Source organism: Bubalus bubalis, chromosome 7 (assembly GCF_019923935.1).
Source record: "Bubalus bubalis isolate 160015118507 breed Murrah chromosome 7, NDDB_SH_1, whole genome shotgun sequence".
Taxonomy (NCBI): Eukaryota; Metazoa; Chordata; class Mammalia; order Artiodactyla; family Bovidae; genus Bubalus; species Bubalus bubalis.
This window is the reverse complement of record NC_059163.1, coordinates 50,592,708-50,614,223: the sequence shown is the minus strand read 5'-3', so window position 1 is coordinate 50,614,223 and position 21,516 is coordinate 50,592,708. Positions and strand designations below refer to the sequence as shown.

The window sequence follows — 21,516 nt, the reverse complement described above, 5'->3', positions numbered from 1 at the left end:
CTACACAAAACACTGTATATAAAATATATAATAACCAACAAGGACCTACCGTATAGCACATCAAACTCTGCTCAATGTTATGTGGCAGCTGGATGGGAGGGGAGTTGGGTGGAGTATGAATACATGTATATGTATGGCTGGTTGTTGGTTTTTTTTTTTTTTTTTTTTGCTATTCACCTGAAAATATTACAATGTTATTAATCAGCTATACCCCAATACAAAATAAAAAGTATTTTTAAAAAAGAATACATATATAAAACGGAATCACTTTGCTGTATACCTGAAACTAATACAACATTGTAAATCAACTATATTCCAATAATTTTTTAAAAGAAAACTAGGTACAATAAAAGTATTATACTTAAAAAGGCTTGTGGATTGCATTGTGAATGCCTTCTATAGACTCACCAACCATGGAAACCAAATACAGGGCCTGACTCTTTAGCATCTATGAATCAAGTCTCTAGATCTTCCCTGGAATGGATCTGGGTGAAGTATATGGATCCTCCTTGAGTTAACTGTGCACAACAAACATTCAGAAAATAAACTCAAACACGTCCCAATGAAATAAATTGTTTCATAGACCAAGAAGGGACAAACTAGCTCTCCGACTCAGAAAGTCTCCTTGTTTTTCAATTAGTTTTTGCCTTTGTTTTCACTATAAACATTTCATCATTTCACTAGAAGAGTTTAAATAAAGTATATTTGAATAAAAGAGTTCACGCTTCTCCCAATCCAGGGAATGGTAAGTCTAGGTTATAATGGACAAGCCTTGCAGGAAACAGAAATTTAATTATTATGGATAGAATGTGGTTTTATTTACCCTTGTTATCTTACTTGAACTTAATTCCTTCTGAGTAATCTTGCATGCACAGGAAAAAGGGCAAGGCTCTTTGAGAGTCTGGGATCACAGGATCGTAGCATGTTAACTTAAGGAAGGCAGTGATTCAGTCTTTTCAACAAGTACTGAGACAGACTTTCTGCAAAGGTAGACTGCTGGATTGAGTTCACATGAGCAAGAAGGAGGGTCAACATTGGAGACACCACAGTGTGGTTTCACTGTGAGAACCAAACTGGTTTAGGTCAGGTGGACTTAAGGAATTCAGTGCAATTCAGGCTACAGGCAGCATTTCCACTTCTTATGGGGAGGTGCCTGCTGATAGGAGATCACCCTGCTGCTTGAGGAAAAATAAAAGGCATGGAAGAACTGGTCAAACAAGATCAAGTGTTATATTATTTGTTTTGCTTCATGGTGTGGCATAGCTGAGGCTGGAAGAAGCAGGTCCCCACCAGCGACCTGAGCACGTGATCTTACCTTCATAAGACTAGGATAATTTACAGTCTAGCCAAGTGAAGATTAAACCCTTCTGACAAACTCATCTGTGTGTCCAGTGTCTCTGAAAGACCATGACTTCAGAATCATCAATGAGACATAAAGGCTGAGCTCTAAAACCTGTAGCTGAACAGAAACATGTCCAATTGAGTTCCCAAGCAGACAAGAAAACAAGGCTTAATTTCAGAGTCAGAAACTCACTTGACTTTCACTTCCCCCAATCAACCAGCAGATTCCACAAAACAACAAAGCCCTTCCTAAACTACATGAATTTCTGGCTCTTTTCCTGAGATTCATGAATTCTGTATGCAGAGTGCCCCCCACCCCTCCTCTGTGAGATATAAACAGTAACTCCTCAGGTCTTGTCCAGTGGTTAAGACTTCGCCTTCCAATGCAGGGGATGTGAGTTCAATCCCTGGTCCGGGAGCTAAGATCCCACGTGCCCTTTGCCCCAAAATCCCAAAACGCAAACAATATTGTAACAAAATCAATTAAGATTTTAAAAGTGGTCCACATTAAAAAAAAAAATCTTAAAAATAATTTTAAATGAGTACATCCTCTCTAGGTTCTCAGCATCTTTAATATCTTCCCAAGAGACCTGGAAGCACTGCCATCCAGAGAGGAGAAACTGCAAACTTCCTGCCTCTGGATTTCTGGCTCTTTGTAAAAAAAAAAAAAAAAAAAATGTCATTGTATTCCTTTTGCCCCCGGCTGTGCTGGTGGCTCAAAGCAAGCTAACTAAAGCATCTGAGGTCTTAGTAAGCTGTGGAACAGCTGTTAGTCATCAGGCATCACTGAGATATCTTTCTCACTTTGTTCCACCTTTTAAAAAATCTTCACAAGAAGTCTTGACCCAGAGAAAACATACATAAAGTATTTTATCTCATGCAATGATTTTTGACCCTGACTGCACATTACTTTCGCCTGAGAAGGCTGTTTTACCTTCCCAAGCCCAGGCCCCACCCCAAACCAATCAAAGAGAACACGTGAGGGTGGGGGCACAGTCATGCTATCTTGTTAGAGGTTCCCCCGGTGATTTTAATATGCAGCCAGGCTTGAGAACCACAGATCTGATCTAAGACCCCACCTATCCAAGTCACAGCCCCATGGCAAAGCTGTTTTTTAAAAAGTGCTGAAACAGAGCATGTATATTCTGTGGCTATGGTTGTTTTCAATTTCTTAGATTTCAATGATCTTTGAAGTGAGCTACATAATTGGGACCTAAGAAACACATAGGAAGATAGCTGCCAATAGAAGAATCAGTAGACATGTATCATTTAGGAATAGGTTTGGCTTCTGGTAATTAAATGACTGACTAATATTGGCTTAAAGAAATAGGGATTCATTCGTTTCATAGAACAAGAAGCATAGAGGCGGGCAATGCAGAGCTGCCACAAAGGAGAGATTCATGCCCTTTGTATCTCTCTGCTCCATAGACAAGGCTGCCAGATTTAATAACAACAAACACCACCCAGCTGAATTTGAACTTCAGACACACAATACCTCAAATAGTATAAGAATATCCCTACAATCTTTGGAACACACTGTTATAAAGAGTTCAACTGATGACAGTTTTCAAGCCTCATCACTGCCTTCTTCCCGTCTGCCTACGCCCAAGCAAGCTGATAGGAACCGATGCTCCTTCCGTAGCAGCTGAAGTTCAAACTACACCAGCCCAGCCCCTTCCTCTCCGCCCCACCCCTCCTGGCCACAAAACCCCAAGGAAACCGCCCCTCCCTGCTCTCTCAAGTCAACTTTTGCGTCTGCTGGGGAGCGTGTCCACTGATGTCCGCAGAAACCCTCACTCTCATAAACCTTTCACACTCTCTCGATGTGTGTATGACAGCGGAAGTCTCAACATCTGAACCAAGTTTGGGGTAGGGGTTCATCCATTTCTGAGGGTGACCACAACAGAAGAGACTACAACACACTGAAAAACTGTTTGTTGGGAACCCCCTGGGGGTCCAGTGGTTGAGTCCACGCTTTCAGTGTCCATCCCTGGTCTGGGAACTAAGATCCCTGCAAGCCATGCACAACGTGGCCAAAAAAAGAAAAAAGTCAATTATCCAAAACTCAAATTTAACTGGTCCTTCTATGTTTCATCTGAGAACCCCATCCACCGTCACTATACCTACTATTCCTCCAAGTCTCAAGGCCGTGCTCCAAGCAGGAAGAAGCAAAAGTTTTCCTTCTGGTGAGACTGGTTTCTTCCTTTGGGAAGGGAAGCTATCCTTGGGTGCTTCTGGCTGCATCTCATTATGTAGAACTTTCTCATGCGGGTAAGCTTGCCATGGGGTTTTAAGAACGTATCTGCCAATGCAGAAGATGTGGCTTCGATCCCTGGGTTGGGAAGATCCCCTGGAGAAGGAAATGTCAACCCACTCCAGCATTCTTGCCTGGAGAATTCCACGGACAGAGGAGCCTGGTGGGCTACAGTCCATGGAGTCATAAAAGAGTCAGACGTGACTTAGCAACTAAACCAACAAGCTTGCCACAAGACAGCCTTAAAAATTGAATTTTTCAACCTTTCATAACAGGAATAATAAAGGATCTTACCTGACTTTTGGAAGATAAAACCCCAACAACTACCAGGAAATATGTAATAGGCATAATAACTTTGAAATACGTCACTCACTTACAAGACCATTTCCCTCTCTCTGAATCCAGTTAGTCTGTGGGGGTGGGAAGGCAAATGTCCTTTGGGAAGAAGGATATGGCCTAAAGACCTGCACCATTGACATCAGCTGGGAGCTTTTTAGTAACTAAGACTCTGAGGCCCCACCTCAGACCTATTGAATCAGAACCTGCATTTTGACAAAGGCCGTAGGTGATTGTACATACATTAGCGTTTGAGAGTAACTGACCTGAAAGAACAAGGGTTGTCACATTTGACTCCTATTGGAATAAGCCAAAGAACTTAAAAAGTCCTGTGCTAGTGATTCTGATTTCATTGCTGTAGGATGTTGCCTGAGCATGAAACCTCCCCAGATGGTTCTAATAATCAGTGAAGACTGAGAACCACTGGGCTAACAACCGTGGTTCTCAACCCTGCATGAGAATCACTTGGGGCACTTTGTTGTAAAACCACCAATGCCTGGGTCCCCTCAAAGCAGTTAAATAAGATATTTTTGAAGAGTTCTTGGATCATTCTAATGTGTGAGGACCAGGGCAAGGAAGTGAAAATCTCATATTCTTTGGGAGAGTGATGTTAGATGGGTTGACGATACCACCGAGGCAGGGGAGGCCAGGTGGACACTGCCAAGGGCAGTGGGGGGCTTTGCTGTGATTCATATTTCAGACTCCTGGAGGGGGTTCCCTCACAAACAGTCCCAGCCCAAGTCTGGCAAGCAGTCATAGTAAGATAAACTCTGCCACACAACAAGGTCAGGCAGGGTGGTAAGGGGGAGGGGTGGGAGTGCACAGTTGCAGGGTTTCAACTTTCTGAGCTGTTCTACCCTGAGTGATATGAACAAGACCCAGAAGTTCCCACACACACTCAAGATGAGGCTCAGGAACTCAATGAACTGAGAGCAGAAGCACTGTCATGGTGCCCATTGTTCGAGAGCCAAGGTGACTGGCAGCCTCTGCTACAACATGCCCAGGCTGAGGGACAAATGGAACTCAGAGCAGAGCCTAAGAGGGGCCCACAGTGCCAGCAAGAGCTGGGATGAGGTTTCAGCAGCCAGGAAAGACTTCTGTATCCTGAGCTAGTACTCTCACCTGGCAAATCCCATGGACGGAGGAGCCTGGTGGGCTGCAGTCCATGGAGTCGCTAGGAGTCAGACACGACTGAGTGACTTCACTTTCATTTTTCACTTTCATGCATTGGAGAAGGAAATGGCAACCCACTCCAGTGTTCTTGCCTGGAGAATCCCAGGGATGGGGGAGCCTGGTGGGCTGCCGTCTCTGGGGTTACACAGAGTCAGACATGACTGAAGCGACTTAGCAGCAGCAGCAGCAGCAGTCAAGAGAGGCCAACCTACGCCAGCCACCAACATGGTCTGCAAAGGCCAGTAGGACAAGCAGCAACCAGGCTGATAAGCAGTGTTGCTGAGACCAGAGGTGCCAGGGGACACTGCTCCAATCCAAGCAGCCTTCCCATTCACGTCAGCAGCTCACGGTCACCTCACCAGGGCTGATAGTCATGGTCTCCATCAGCAGGGCTGGACTGATTACTGGCGGTCAGCATCCGTTCTGATTGGTGTCTGCCTGTGACAAATCAGTTGGTAAATATTTTGAATATCACCCCCTGGATAAAGTCACCCCTCTCTCGTCTCTGCCCAGATGCTACCTTGTCAGAAACAGAAGGCAAGGCAAAATCTGAGAGACAACCCACTTCACCCACAGAGAATATTCTCATTTTTGCCCTGGACTAAAGTCACAAGATTAAGCTAAATTTTCCCAGCACTCCTAAGCAGGTAGGGGCACCTGAGGAAAACAAGATAATTTCAGATAAAATTAAATAGCTGCAGGCTGCTTGTACATCTGGTAGGAGTGTGAAGAAACTTCTATCCTTGTGTAGACACAAGGATAATCTACTTCCTCTATTAAATATTGATGTGTCTATATGAATTTATATTTCTCTATAGATTTATTCAGGAATCTTTTTTTTTCTGTTAATCTGATGTCAATCCCTAATAAAACATAATTTTCTCTATGTAAACAGGGAAAAGGAGATATAGGAAATTTCTGGGTAAGTCAAATTGTTCTGGAAAAAGTAAGAATTCTACCAAAAAGAAGAGTGGATGAACACCTGAGATTATACACTACAACCAGAAGGAAAAATGGCCCACTATTGTGTGGCAAAGCAATGGATTGGCCAAGAATCCCAAGAGGAGAGCTGCTTACCAGACTGGATCCCCACCTCTGGAAGATGAAGCCTCCGGATAATTCCACCACTTGTATTTCATTGGGTTATTCCATGAGTATTTAGCTTAACTCTGTGTCGGGCCCTATTTAAGGACCTGGGGATATAGCAATGAACAAAACAGACAAAAATGCCTGACATCACACATGTTACAGTTTCAGGGATAATGAGACACAATAGACCAAATAAATAAGTAGAAATATATGATTTTTTTTGTATAGTGTTAAGAGCTATAGATAAAAAATTATATGGAAAAAAGAGACGGGGAATGTCCATGGTGGGGTTATTGTTTTAAATAGGATGATTCAAGAAAGCGTAACAGAGAGGGTGACTTTTGAGCAACAGTCTTGAGGAGATGAGGAGGCAAGCCATGCTATCAAGGAGAAGCACTCCTGGCAAAAGGCAGGCAGATGCAAAAGCCCTGAGGTGAGGAGGTGCCTGGAATGTTCGAGGGACAGTGTGGGTTAACAGGGGAGGAGCAGGAGATGAGGTCAATGAGTGGATGCGCACAAGTGCCAGAAGGAAATCACTCTGCTTCAGTCCAAGCCGATTCACCTGCATTTTCAGCTTTCCCAGACAGCTTATCACACAGGAAGTCACCAAACCCACCACTACCGGCACTAAAAGAAGGCACCTATAACGGACTTTCAGCTTTTTCTTAAGATCCTCATTTACTGCTAAAGCTTTCTCATTAGTTATGAGAAAAATTACCCCAGATTACTTCAAAACATTAAAGTGCTAGAGAAAAACAAACCTGGCCAACTGGCACTTAATACTGACAAAGTCCCCCAATTTATCAATCATGCTTGAGCTAATCTGCTTTGAGGAAATAGGGATCATAGCTGAACAGCTCCAAGTTATTACTAGTGAAGATGCTGGACCAAGTGTTAAATGGCCAAGAAAGCAAGCGAGTCACTGGGAAGAGAAGAATGGTGGATGTTTTTTGATTACCTTTCCTGCATCTATTACTCACTCCTCCACTGCCCTCCCCAGAGCTCTCAGTTTCTATTTCCAAGTGCGAGTGTGCTCAGTTGTGTCCAGCTCTTTTTGTGACCCTATGGGTTGTAGCCTGCCAAGTTCCTCTGTCCAGGGGATTCTCCAGGCAAGAATACTGGAGTGGGTTGCCTTGATCCCCCTCCAGGGGATCTTCCCGACCCAGAGATCAAACTCATGTCTATTATGTTTCCTGCATTGGCAGTCGGGTTCTTTACCACTTGGTGCCACCTAGAAAGCCCCTTCCATTGTTAAACTTCATGGTAATGACTCCTGCTTTCTGCAGCACCCTTTCCCCTATGCAGCTTCCCCTTTCTGAAGCACTGAGGATGACGAAGATCAATTTCCAGTCATTCCTGCAAATGGTACGTGAAAAATTAAGGTTTAATGGTGATTACTGGTTGTTTCATTTTGAATCTAAAACCCTGGACTTCAGAAATAATGGAACTTGATGTAACATTTGAATATCTTGCTTTTGCCACCTTTTGTTCTTATAGAAAAAGCAAGTCATCTTCTAGAAGGTGCTAGAGGTACTCTCTATGACAAAATGAGGTTTCCTCAATTATCCAATTTCACAGGTACCAAGGGTGAAATCTCAGAACTGAGATGCAGGTTCTGAATTGTCCTGGACAATGGATCTCACTAGAAACAGAAACTTCACCAGGTCCTGTTCAAAGGACTTTCTCCTGTAACAGTGTTCAATACTGGAGCTCAGGAAAGTGCTGAAATAATTAAATCTGTGCAAAAATAGTTTATTAAATAATATAAGGAAGATTATGAAGGACAGTTCCAGAATGCCCACTCATGTGGCTTGTAAAGGTGCATTTTTCATAAAGATCTGTACAGCTCAAAAGCACAACATCCTGCAGGGGAGGCTCCTTTATTCCAGGATTTGGCAGAATTTATTTTCATTTTCTACACATGAGCCACCAAAGTAAAAAAAAGTCACTCCTCTTCAGTAAAGCAGTGTCCTCAGTTAAGGATAAGGTTTTCATGTAACCTTGGGGGCTCTCAGGGCGCTTCTCATGAAGAGCAGCCACTATAAAGACGACTATGGAGCAATTTTTTCATTCTTTATGCATGAGACATAAAGAATATTACAGAAAAATCCAAGTTTAGAAGTCACTCTCAAACATACATGTAGAAAAGTTATTGTCAGAATACTCTCAAGCTTTAACAAATTGGAAAAGCCTGTGATCTTTGCACTGTTTCTCAGAGTCAGTGGCTGTAAAGGGTGATATTCACCATCAGTGACTTCACCCAGGGTTTCCTTTCATGACAGTCCTGCAGGATGATCCTCTGGGTTGGCAGTCCCTTTAGGTCACCAGGTTTCTGCAATCTCTGTAAGAACCTGTAGCAGCTCAGCAAACGTCGGGCGGCCTTTAGGTTTCTGGAAAAGGGAATTGGAGGCGGTCAACTTAGCTTAAGACTCACACAGAGACCAGCTTTGGACCCGGATCCAGGCTAGCTCACCACGAACAGAAGAGACAGATATCTTGGCTGATACACAGGGCATGAACGGCAGTTGAGCGAGGCAGGGGTGTGAAAATATAAGGGAAGAGATCGCTGCAAAAATAAAATGGCTAGAGCTGCAAACACTAGCTGCACGTGGCTATTTAAATTAACTGAAATTAGATACATCTTAAAATTCAATTCTCAGTCACCCTAGCCACTTTTCAATTCTTTGATAGCCAGGTATGGCCTGACCTATTGGACAATGCAGATAGCATATTTCCATCACCACAGAGCGTTCCACAGATCTGCCCTAGAGATCTATTTGGATGACTTGATATGCATGGAATAAAGGAAGAGCTGGGAGAGAGGGGCCTCTAGAGTCCCAAGTCCCCAAGCTCAGCCCCAGTTATTCACTATACCTGACCCCCTGTAGAAAGACAGATTTTAGTCAGAAAGCAAAAGGCATATTTCCATGAGGGCCTTTTCAGGTCTTAAAGCACTGATTGTGCTGTCTTAAGGCTCAGCCAATAAATTCCCAGCCATGAAGATTAGAGCCTTTTCTCTATTTCACAGTGGGATGTGGTTTGACTTTGACTCCATGAGGAAGCTCCATGGCATCTTTGAAATCCATGGGAAATAGAAATATTCATGGTAGTAGAGGTCTCTGGCAACACGGTTAGTAGGGAGACACCACCCCTAGTGGCTTGTAAACCGATGGCATCAATAAAAGTACAGAGTAGGAGACAACCTAAATATATGTCAATGCAGGAATGGATAAAGAAGATGAGGTACATATATACAATGGAATACTACTCAGCCATAAAAAGAGAAAGTAATACCATGTGCAGCAACATGGATGGACCTAAAGATTATCATACTGAGTGAAGTCAGTCAGAAAGAGAAAGACAAATACCATATGATATTACTTATATGTGGATAAACTATGAAACAAATGAACTTATCTACAAAAAAGAAACAGACTCACAGACATAGAGAACAGATTTATAGTTGCCAAGGGGGAGGGGGCGTGGAGGAGGGATGGATTGGGAGTTTGGGATTAGCAGGTGCAAACTATTATATACAGAATGGATAAACAACAAGGTCCTACTGTATACACAGGGAACGATAGTCAATGTCCTGTGATAAACCATAACAGGGAAGAATAAGAAGAATGTACGTATATGTATAACTGAATCGCTTTGCTGTACAACAGCAATTAATGCACAACATTGTAAGTCAACTATAATAAACTAAATTTTTTAAATAGAGAAAATATAACAATTAAAGGACAGAATAGAAGAATATGTGAGCACATGTGCGAGTCTTCCTTGAGACTTAAGAATAAATAGTGGAGCTTGTTGCTGGTGCTGAGGTTCTGCCAGTAGTAGAGCCAATGAAACAAGTATGCTGCTGCTGCTAAGTCGCTTCAGTCGTGTCCGACTCTGTGCGACCCCAGAGACGGCAGCCCACCAGGCTCCCCCGTCCCTGAGATTCTCCAGGCAAGAACTCTGGAGTGGGTTGCCATTTCCTTCTCCAATGCATGAAAGTGAAAAGTGAAAGTGAAGTTGCTCAGTCATGTCCGAGTCTTAGCGACCCCATGGACTGCAGCCCACCAGGCTCCTCTGCCCATGGGATTTTCCAGGCAAGAGTACTGGAGTGGGGTGCCATTGCCTTCTCCAGAAACAAGTATAACCATGCTAATATAATCATGTTTGAGTGTAGAGATGCTTAAGCACCTTGTTTACTTGGTCCTCTTGTCAGCATCTTTTTTACCCCTTTTTCTGTCTCCTCTCCACAGATATGTAAAATCTCAATAGTTATTATATTGTATGTGTATATGTACAAGTATATTGCTTTAAACATGTACATTCCTGAGCTATTTACATGATGATTGCAAAGATGCTGTTCAGACATCTGTTTGCTACTAATAGCTTACTTAATATTTTTTTATGTCTTTCAAGATTCCTTGCAGAGCAGTTAATCATATGTAAAGTATTTTCATACACTGGGGATATTTATAAAATTAATACTTCTCTGGAATGGAAACAACCATGTTACTTTTGAAATACTGAATTTTTTTAGTGTTTGTGAATTGGAAGTCGAGTGACTTCTTTTTTGGCCAGGAGGAAATCCTCATCCAGCTGTAGTTATTCTGGGCTGAAACTGTCAACTGGAAAGAGAGAAGAACTGTAAAAGTCACAGAGGAGCCTGATGATGGGGAGGGGTGTGTTGAGTTGTGCCCAGAAAAGACAGAGGTGGGATGTAAACTCTTCTGGGCTTTATTTTTAAGGTTGGCATTTCAAGTAAAAGAGAAACTGGCCTCCTGAGAGAGAGTTTTCTGAGTACAAGTTACTGGCTCACTTCCTGCCTTCATTCCTATTCTTGTTTAATCTCTCTATCAGGAGTCTCAAATGCCACAGGAGAGATGAAACCCATTACTCTTAGCCTTGGAAAAGCAAGATGAATTATAGTACAGTGAAGTAAATAAAAACACCATCCTTCTTTTTCAACGTGAAAATTGAACAAGTTTCCACCCAGAAGTTCATAAAAGGAGTAAAACCTCTCATCACGGAGGCTTTAATAACATCAAGAGTTTCTGTAGGAACCAATTCTGGAAGATAAGAATTAGAAAAGCTACTGAATTCCTCAGTTGAAAGGCCACTGTTAAAATGGGTTGATGATTTTTGTTGTGGAAGTACTTCCGGCTCTCAGGGATCATTACCAAGAAATAGAAACCGTTTCCTGCCATGACAGAGTCCTGGGGTAACATGGGTGATAATCTGCTCTTAGATGCAGAAACTGCCAACCTTTGTAGGAAAGTAAGGGCACTCACCTCATGCCAGCAGCTATACATGACTTCATATATGGACATTGGTGCCAGGTAAGGTCGGTACAGCCTGAAGCCTTTAGAAATAGCTTCCACGACTTGCAAATTTGACTTATTTTCAAAAGGCATTTTTCCTTCTGAGAAAACTTCCCACATCAAAACTCCTGAAAATAAAACACATTAAAATAAGAGGTTAGAGAGAGGTGGTTACTTGGAACTGAAAGAGCTGTTTCCAATTACAAGGCATTATTTCCCTCCTGCAGCCATAGAGTTACAATCATCCAGAATGACTGCAGTTCTACCCAGGAAGCAGATCCTGTGCATTTTAGGTTTTGAACTGAATATATTCCAAGGGAAAACAATTTCTTCCCTTTTCTGTTGGTCCTGACTGCCTCCCTATTGGGAGAAAATGCTGGCAGCATCTTTAATTCAAAGTACTATTCATGTCTCCACACCCTGACATCAATGAAACTTTCTACCATTCCATAGAAAATGACAATATTGTGTAATCCCCTACTGCCTGCTAAGGCCAGGAAAACTCCTGACCAGGAGGAGTGCATTTCCCTCTTTCCACTGAAAGACTGCTGAGTAGAGTCCCAGAAAAGCTGGCAGGGGTTCTGTTTATATAAGCAGGTGTTCAAAACTCATTAATGATTGATGAAGCTCCTTCAAGTCTCTCACTTTGAGTTCGTTTAATTATTCACTTATTCTACAAATATGTATTATGTACTGATCAGATTCCACCCTTATGTTAGAGACACAGAATTAAGATTGAAACCTGTCTAAGTTCTTAAGAATTTAAAAAGCTCACTGTTCAGTGATGAAGAAAGACAGGTGGTCAGGTAAAACTCAAGGGTTTCTAATTGTTCTACAACCACCATTGCTGAGATCCTTATGTTGCTATCACTGGTCTCACAACTCAACTGCTCTCCAGCAGAGCTTAAAATGTCACCAGCCAAGACTATCACATGTCAGTGGAGAGCTAATGAGATCAATACAAGCTAAACCTTATTGTGGGCAATAACATTCACACCCTTTGATGGTACAGATGTCTCTCAAAACCTAAGGCGGCACCCAGGAAGGCCCAGGTGAAAGAGAATAGATAATTTATATATTTATTGCCATTTTCTGGAAGTCAACTCAAAGAACAAATTCTATCAGACATGGGTCCACAGTATCTCTTTTTCAATGAAGAACATTACCCAATATAAATAGCAATTGATAGACCCCAAGGAAGCCTATGTCTAATTTCACAAAATATGGGAATAATAATGTAAATGAGATGGCATCACTGATAGTCAAGCAATGAAGGTTATTAATTACACTCAAGAATAAATGACACTGTAAGATCAGTTTTCCTTGCAAGTCTCTGTGGTGTGGGAAGGTTGGCTGAATTTGTTTTCTAAATCAGTAGACTCTGTAATGGTTTTACAGCAAGTGCTCAGTGGTAAAGGGAAAGATCCCAAAGGCAAATTGATGTAAGAAGGTTACCAGTTGCCAAAGACAATCTGATGTGTTAGAACACCTGAGACAGAAACACAGTTATAAGAAGACTTTTAGCTAGATAATATCAAGAAATCAAAGTTAAAAGAGCAATCTCTATTTTATTCAATAAAACTCCAACAAATGAACATCAAATTCACTCACCGAATGACCAGACGTCAGATTTGCTGCTGTATCTGTTGAAATGAAAAACTTCAGGAGGGGACCACTTGACTGGGAACTTGGCTCCAGAAGAACTGACATATTCATCATCCAATACATACCTAGGGCCATCAGAGTTCAGAGCACATTGTATTAGTCACCCCTAAGTTCTGTGTACTTCTAATCCTTTTAGTTAACTCTGATTTCTAAAATACAAAGTATTTTGCCACAGAAAGGCTCAGGATACCTTCTCTTCTTGCTGTCAAGGTGGGAAAGTAACCCTTATACAGTTTCCTCCTTACACCAAACCTCCATTGTGTTTATTATATTTGAATCCCAGAAAACCATAGCAATTCTTCAGTCTAAAACAGGCCTGTGGTTTAATAATGCCAGGCATGAAGGAATCTTGCAGACAGAAATTCAGGATGAGTCAGCAACCACCTGTGTCAAGAGGCAGACCAGGACAAAACAGGAAGATGGTGGCTGCAGGGAAGCCAGCGTCGGTGGATAGCAACAGGGACCAGTCAGGCCATCTCTAGTATGTGGCCCCATGAGAAAAAAGGAGTTTGGATTTTGACCCTGAAGAGAGCCAGGGAGAAACCCTGAAATCACTAGGATTAAATTTCTAGCAACCTGAAGGAAAGCAGACTCAACATATAAATTGCCCTGAGTTGTTGAAAATAAGGTTTTCCAACCTTATTTTCAAACCCTTGCTGTCTGTAAGCTACTACAGTTGATAAAATAAATGCAGGAAAAGGACAGCAAAATCAGAGCTGAGCAAACAAATTCTTTTTTTTTCTATTTCAGAAATATATAAGAAAAACTTTTCTCTTAACCTTCTACATATGATAAGTAGACTAAGAAATTCCTTTTATTTTTAAGGGATGACATACTTTTATTAATAATGACCTGACAGATCAGAAGACTAACCCACAGTCTCAGTTTCCCTTATAGCTAAATTGGTGCATGTCCTAAAACTCAAAGTGGGTCAGCAGGATATCCAACCACATCAACACTTCCCTCAGGGAAGAAAGAGCAAAGCCAATAACACCTTCAGTTTGTCTGTAGATGAATGTAAGATTCCCTACTGTGAGCAAAAAAAGAAAGAAAGTGTATCATGTACCTTGTCATTCCAAAGTCCGAAATTTTTACTATACATGTAGAACTGACCAAACAATTCCTTGCTGCCTATAAAAAGAAGAAAAGAATTCAGGTTTGAATACAAAGCTTTTTCTTTACAGAGTTTGTACTCTTTTCCTTATTTCGTTTGTGGCTCAGCACTACATCTGAGTGAACAGCCATGTTACTTCATGGTGATAACTGTCGATGCTACATAGGATTTAATGTATCTGCCCTTGCGAGATGGATTTTAGTGATTTTTTTTTTTTTAAGAAATGATAAAAAAGAAAAATTTTAACTAGCTTTTTTCCTTTTTAAAATGTGTAATCTTTCTCAAGAAGTATCCTTGACAAGTATCAGGATAAACTCAACCTAAGAGGTAAAAAACTATGAATCTTGATATGAAAAATAGTGTGTATTTAAAACTTTACCTTTATAAGTAAAAAGAGGAAAGTCCAATATGCATGAAAAATGAAAGATCATTATATATCTTTGGGATAATCATTATATAAAGTTATTTATAGAAATTAAGAAATTGTATTTAAAATTTACATTTCATTGAATGTAACATCATGGGGTCGCAAAGAGTCAGACACGACTGAGTGACTGAACTGAACTGAACTGTTTACAATTGATATTTTCTTATTTATTAAACCACAGTGAACTAAATATAGTAGTATATAATGCAGAAACTATGATGCCAAGACAATCTATTTTCAGGCAGCTTAGTCAGAAAAACCATTGACTTGATTTTTTAGCCTCATGTAGGTCAAAGGTTTGACAGAATTTTTCTCTTTTGAGCTAATTTGTGGTTCAGTTAGTTCAAACACAAAAGAAAAAACTTGAAATGGAGAGCCAGCAGGAGCCAGTCTGGAAGATGTTGTCAAGTGCCAGCAATGATCTCAAAGTCAAACCACAAGGCAAGCCCTTGACAGAGAACACATGCATTGTTAGCTAATATATCTTGAGTGGCATGTAGGTGGAGAAGACAGGACACAAAAGAAAGTGATCGAGGAAGGAACCAAGACTAGGCAGGTCTGCAAGAAGACAGCTGGAGCAAATGGAATTACCTCAACCGTCACCTGACTGAATTTTGAATTCTAATCTTTATGGGGAGGACAAAACACAGAGACTAGGAAGGTGAGTTAGGTGGAACTGATACCATATCAATCCAACAAAATGTGTGCTCAATGGCAACTCAGGCCAGACACTGGGGAATGTGTCATGAGGCGTGTAAAACAATAGTGGAGCTTTTCTACGTGCCAGGCACTGCTTTAAGTGCTTACACATATTAATCCATGTAATCCTCCCAGTAAGCCCATAGGAAGGAAGTGCTATGATTAACACCACTTGACTAGTTAACTAACTTAAGGTCACATGTCTAGTAAGAAACAAAGGCGAGATTTCAACTAGCTGAGGCAGGGTATGCCATCTTGACTACATAACAAACTTATCAGGGAAATTTTCCAAAACAGTTGATCACTAGATTTTACCCCCAAAGATTCTGATTTCATTGGTTGGTGGTATGGGCTCGGTACTGTGATGTTTTAAAGCTCCCAAATGATTCTAATGCCCAGCTAAGTTTGAGGGCCATTGCTCAGCAACTTGCACTCTAATGACACTGAATACAGCTCAGAAGTCTACGCCTTGATGTCAAGGAGTCTGGAATCTAATATTTGCATAAACAATGTAAACAATTATTAAAGGAGGTAGTAAATAATAAATGCCAATGAGAGCTCTAAATCATGTGTAGGACAAGCAATGGTGTGCTGGGGCTAATGAAATTATGACCTCTTTCTTTCCCCAAAATAGTCCAGCCTGAATGACAGTCCATGGGGTCGCTAAGGGTCGGACATGACTGAGCGACTTCACTTTCACTTTTCCCTTTCATGCATTGGAGAAGGAAATGGCAACCCACTCCGGTGTTCTTGCCTGGAGAATCCCAGGGACGGGGGAGCCTGGTGGGCTGCCGTCTGTGGGGTCGCACAGAGTCGGACACGACTGAAGCGACTTAGCAGCAGCAGCAGCAGTCATGGCTGATGGAAGTTCAGGATTCCCTATAAGTGTCAGTAACAGGGACTTCTCATAAATTCTCAAATTTTCATTGGATTTAATTTGGGAACTTAGAAACAAGACATGAAAGGACACAGAAGGAATAGTATGACTATCATGAATAAATACGGAGCAGACAGAAAATGTTTTTCAAGGGGAGGTAGCAAGGCAGGGAAGCAGAGCTACTTGCTTCTGAGGTAAAACAAGCTTTGATCTTGTTTGTTGGAGGGTTGTTCTGAGCGATACAGAACAGAATGGTTTAACATTTCGAGTCCCTCTCAACAATGCCAGTAGTGCTTTTATGATGCTGTAAGAACCAACCCACCTCCACCTGGAGGCAGTTTCACCCCCTGGGTGAGACCCACTGGGGCTGGGGCTTCAGCATGGTCCTCCAGCACCTGGCAGAGAGCTTGTCATATATAGGCACTTAATATGTATTTGATTATTAGTTGAAATAAAGAAAGATAGCAGTAAGAGAAGGACGAAGAAAAGGGGAGAGAGGAAAGGAAAGTAGTTGATTTGTTGGTGAATAATTAGTTCAAGACATATGTAGAGTAACATCTTACTTTGTTACAGTATCAGTAGGCAATAGAAAATGAAGCTACATTTCCCAACAAATTACACGAATAGAAAAATGTTTTAAAATTAAGCCAAAGGATGCATTATTCAAAGTGTTGAAAGTCCTAACTTATCATGTCCTTCTGAATATATGTTTAATACACAAAATAGTCAGCAAATTTGCACTGTACTTACTAAATCCCTATGGATAAAGCAGTTTCTCTCCAGATACTCCATTCCTTCACAGATATCTTGGCACACACTCAGTAGTATCTCCTTGCTGAGCTTTCCTTTTCTCTCTCTCAGATAGTTAAGCAGGCAGCCATGTTCCATAAACTCTGTCACAATGTAAAGGGGCTTCTGCTGTATACACACTCCATAAAGCTGAACCAGCTTCGAATGAGATAACTTCCTGTTGAAGAACACATAGACCCATGAGCAAAATCGCTTTTGCGTTTTCAAGTGTTTGAACTCAACTGGTGATATTTACCATTTCCACATGATGTTCATCATCAAGCTATGATTGAAACTAACCCAACCACAGAGCAAGTAGGACAGTTTCCTTTCCACTTTATGTGCTAAGAGAGTGGGGTCAAGAGGTTATGCAGTACTACTTCCTAAGTTGTGGTACATACAGGATAATCCATGCCCCATATTCTGTTTTTCTTTTTTCCATTTTGTAAGCCTTTTGTTTCCTCTTTACTGCTACCCCTTGCCCAGTTCCTGGTCCTTGAGTTTCAACCTCCCCAATCACAGCTGTCTAGACAAAAAATTCGGGACACACAGAGGGAAGAAAGAGCAATTGATGTGAATTTTTAAAAGAAAATTAAATTATAACTAATAAATGCATTTAAAGGAAATTTTTAGATTAAGTTGAAGACTGAAAAACATTTACTGACATGAAACTCTTCTATGTATTTGGTAATCACACACATACACACAGACACACCCAGATCATAATTTTATGTCTCTTAAAAGGGTAATGGCTGTGACACCTCATAGAAATGAGCTTTGAACTGTTGGCTACCTTAAAAAAATTTCACTTTAGAAAATTAAAACATTTGTGCTCAGCTGCTTGAACTTTTCTTTCCTCTCTTTTTCTCTTCTCACACACACATACACAGTGTCCTTGAATATTGCCTACTAAAATACACTAAAATAAAGTTTTTAAGAAATGATACAAATGAGGGGCTTCCCTGGTGGCTCAGTGGTAAAGAATCCACCTGCCAATGCAAGAGACACAGGTTTGATCCCTGATCTGGGAAGATCCCACATGCCATGGAGCAACTAAGCCTGTGCACCACAGCTATCAAGCCTTTGTTCTAGAGCCTGGGAGCCACAACAACTGAAGCCTACATGCCCTAGAGCCCATGCTCCCCATAGGAGATGCCACTGCAATGAAAACCATGCACACCGCAGCTAGAGAGCAGCCCAGGCTCACCGTTACTAGAGAAAAGCCCGGGCAGCAACAATGACCCGCATAGCCAAAAATAAAATGTATTTTAAAAAATTTTGTTTAAAGAAATGAAATTATACAAATGAACTTATTTACAAAACAGAAACAGATTCACAGACTTAGAGAATGAACTTACCGTTACCAGCTGGGAAAGATTGGGAGAAGGGATAGTTAGGGAGTTTGGATCCACACATACACACTGCTATATCTAAAATGGATAACCAAAAAGGACCTACTGTATAGCGCAGATAACTCTCCTCAGTGTTATGTGGCAACCTGGATTGGAGGGGAGTTTGAGGGAGAATGGATACATGTAAATATATGACTAAGTCCCTTTGCTGGTCACCTGAAACTACCACATTATTAACCAGCTATGGTCTAATATAAAATAAAAGTTTAAAAAAGAGAAAAACTTTTTAGTAATTTATTTTTCAAAAGTTTATTGTTTCTTTTGTACTGTAATATTCAGTCCCTAAAGCCCTTTTATGCCAACTTGAATATGGAATCATCAGATCAGATCAGTCGCTCAGTCGTGTCCTACTCTTTGCAACCCCATGAATCGCAGCACGCCAGGCCTCCCTGTCCAACACCAACTCCCGGAGTTCACTAAGACTCACGTCCATCGAGTCAGTGATGCCATCCAGCCATCTCATCCTCTGTCGTCCCCTTCTCCTCTTGCCCCCAATCCCTCCCAGTATCAGAGTCTTTTCCAATGAGTCAACTCTTCCCATGAGTGGCCAAAGTACTGCAGTTTCAGCTTTAGCATCATTCCTTCCAAAGAAATCCCAGGGCTGATCTCCTTCAGAATGGACTGGTTGGATCTCCTTGCAGTCCAAGAGGACTCTCAAGAGTCTTCTCCAACACCACAGTTCAAAAGCATCAATTCTTTGATGCTCAGCCTTCTTCACAGTCCAACTCTCACATCCATACGTGACCACAGAAAAACCATAGCCTTGACTAGACGAACCTTTGTTGGCAAAGTAATGTCTCTGCTTTTGAATATGCTATCTAGGTTGGTCATAACTTTCCTTCCAAAGAGTAAGCGTCTTTGAATTTCATGGCTGCAGTCACCATCTGCAGTGATTTTGGAGCCCAGAAAAATAAAGTCTGACACTGTTTCCACTGTTTCCCCATCTATTTCCCATGAAGTGATGGGACCAGATGCCATGATCTTCGTTTTCTGAATGTTGAGCTTTAAGCCAAACTTTTCACTTTCACTTTCATCAAGAGGCTTTTTAGTTCCTCTTCACTTTCTGCCATAAGGGTGGTGTCATCTGCATATCTGAGGTTATTGATATTTCTCCCGGCAATCTTGATTCCAGCTTGTGTTTCTTCCAGTCCAGCATTTCTCATGATGTACTCCGCATATAAGTTAAATAAACAGGGTAACAATATACGGCCTTGACGTACTCCTTTTCCTATTTGGAACCAGTCTGTTGTTCCATGTCCAGTTCTAACTGCTGCTTCCTGACCTGCATACAGGTTTCTCAAGAGGCAGGTCAGGTGGTCTGGTATTCCCATCTCTTTCAGAATTTTCCACAGTTTATTGTGATCCACACAGTCAAAGGCTTTGGCATAGTCAAGAAAGCAGAAATAGATGTTTTTCTGGAACTCTCTTGCTTTTTCCATGATCCTAACAGATGTTGGCAATTTGATCTCTGGTTCCTCTGCCTTTTCTAAAACCAGCTTGAACATCTGGAAGTTCACGGTTCACATATTGCTGAAGCCTGGCTTGGAGAATTTTGAGCATTACTTTACTAGCGTGTGAGATGAGTGCAATTGTGCGGTAGTTTGAGCATTCTTTGGCATTGCCTTTCTTTGGGATTGAAATGAAAACTGACCTTTTCCAGTCCTGTGACCACTGCTGAGTTTTCCAAATTTGCTGGCATATTGAGTGCAGCACTTTCACAACATCATCTTTCAGGATTTGAAATAGCTCAGCTGGACTTCCATCACCTCCACTAGCTTTGTTCGTAGTGATGCTTTCTAAGGCCCACTTGACTTCACATTCCAGGATGTCTGGCTGTAGGTCAGTGATCACACCATCATGATTATCTGGGTCGTAAAGATCTTTTTTGTACAGTTCTTCCATGTATTCTTGCCACCTCTTCTTAATATCTTCTGCTTCTGTTAGGTCCATACTATTTCTGTCCTTTATCAAGCCCATCTTTGCATGACATGTTCCTTTGGCATCTCTGATTTTCTTGAAGAGATCTCTAGTCTTTCCCATTCTGTTGGTTTCCTCTATTTCTTTATATTGATTGCTGAAGAAGGCTGTCTTATCTCTTCTTGCTATTCTTTGGAACTCTGCATTCAGATGTTTATATCTTTCCTTTTCTCCTTTGCTTTTTGCTTCTCTTCTTTTCACAGATATTTGTAAGGCCTCCCCAGACAGCCATTTTGCTTTTTTGCATTTCTTTTCCATGGGGATGGTCTTGATCCCTGTCTCCTGTACAATGTCACGAACCTCATTCCATAGTTCATTAGGCACTCGATTAGATCTAGGCCCTTAAATCTATTTCTCACTTCCACTGTATAATCATAAGGGATTTGATTTAGGTCATACCTGAATGGTCTAGTGGTTTTCCCTACTTTCTTCAATTTAAGTCTGAATTTGGCAATAAGGAGTTCATGGTCTGAGCCACAGTCAGCTCCTGGTCTTGTTTTTGCTGACTGTATAGAGCTTCTCCATCTTTGGCTGCAAAGAATATAATCAATCTGATTTTGGTGTTGACCATCTGGTGATGTCCATGTGTAGAGTCTTCTCTTGTGTTGTTGGAAGAGGGTGTTTGTTATGACCAGTGCATTTTCTTGGCAAAACTCTATTAGTCTTTGCCCTGCTTTATTCCGTATTCCAAGGCCAAATTTGCCTGTTACCCCAGGTGTTTCTTGACTTCCTACTTTTGCATTCCAGTCCCCTATAATGAAAAGGACATCTTTTTTGGGTGTTAATTCTAAAAGGTCTTGTAGGTCTTCATAGAACCGTTCAACTTCAGCTTCTTCAGCATTACTGGTTGGGTCATAGACTTGGATTACTGTGATATTGAATGGTTTGCCTTGGAAACGAACAGAGATCATTCTGTCGTTTTTGAGATTGCATCCAAGTACTGCATTTCAGACTCTTTTGTTGACTGTGATGGCTACTCCATTTCTTCTGAGGGATTCCTGCCCGCAGTAGTAGATATAATGGTCATTTGAGTTAAATTCACCCA

At 41.3% G+C, this 21,516-nt stretch overlaps 1 protein-coding gene and 2 long non-coding RNA genes across 13 annotated transcripts in view; 1 reads left to right on the top strand and 2 right to left on the bottom strand.

Annotated features, from left to right (window-relative positions):
• Positions 1-640: 640 nt before the first annotated feature.
• LOC112586200 lies at positions 641-5,044 on the bottom strand. Of its 4 annotated transcripts, none has more exons than XR_006552255.2 (4): positions 3,890-5,044; positions 2,837-3,691; positions 1,316-1,459; positions 641-1,175 (listed from the first exon to the last, which is right to left on the bottom strand). It is a non-coding gene; the product is annotated as an uncharacterized LOC112586200 (long non-coding RNA). The 4 variants fall into 4 exon arrangements; XR_006552257.2 differs by having other exon boundaries at positions 3,465-3,691; positions 3,890-5,036; XR_006552258.2 differs by having other exon boundaries at positions 3,469-3,691; positions 3,890-5,036.
• On the top strand, positions 3,482-6,386 carry LOC123334427. Its single transcript, XR_006552259.2, has 2 exons — positions 3,482-3,612; positions 6,000-6,386. It is a non-coding gene; the product is annotated as an uncharacterized LOC123334427 (long non-coding RNA).
• The window catches only part of TXK (TXK tyrosine kinase), a 67,250-nt gene continuing 50,988 nt past the window's right edge, over positions 5,255-21,516 (bottom strand). For 7 of the 8 annotated variants that reach the window (XM_045166291.1, XM_045166292.1, XM_006073736.4 and 4 more), the window contains 5 exons: positions 17,044-17,260; positions 14,243-14,307; positions 13,123-13,241; positions 11,482-11,639; positions 7,925-8,583 (listed from right to left, as the gene is read on the bottom strand). In XM_045166291.1, the coding sequence (XP_045022226.1) occupies positions 8,515-8,583; positions 11,482-11,639; positions 13,123-13,241; positions 14,243-14,307; positions 17,044-17,260 (628 nt within the window). In that variant the 3' untranslated portion in view covers positions 7,925-8,514. Of the gene's footprint in view, positions 5,543-7,924; positions 8,584-11,481; positions 11,640-13,122; positions 13,242-14,242; positions 14,308-17,043; positions 17,261-21,516 lie in introns of those variants that run through there. The other variant, XR_006641274.1, reaches the window with a different exon arrangement.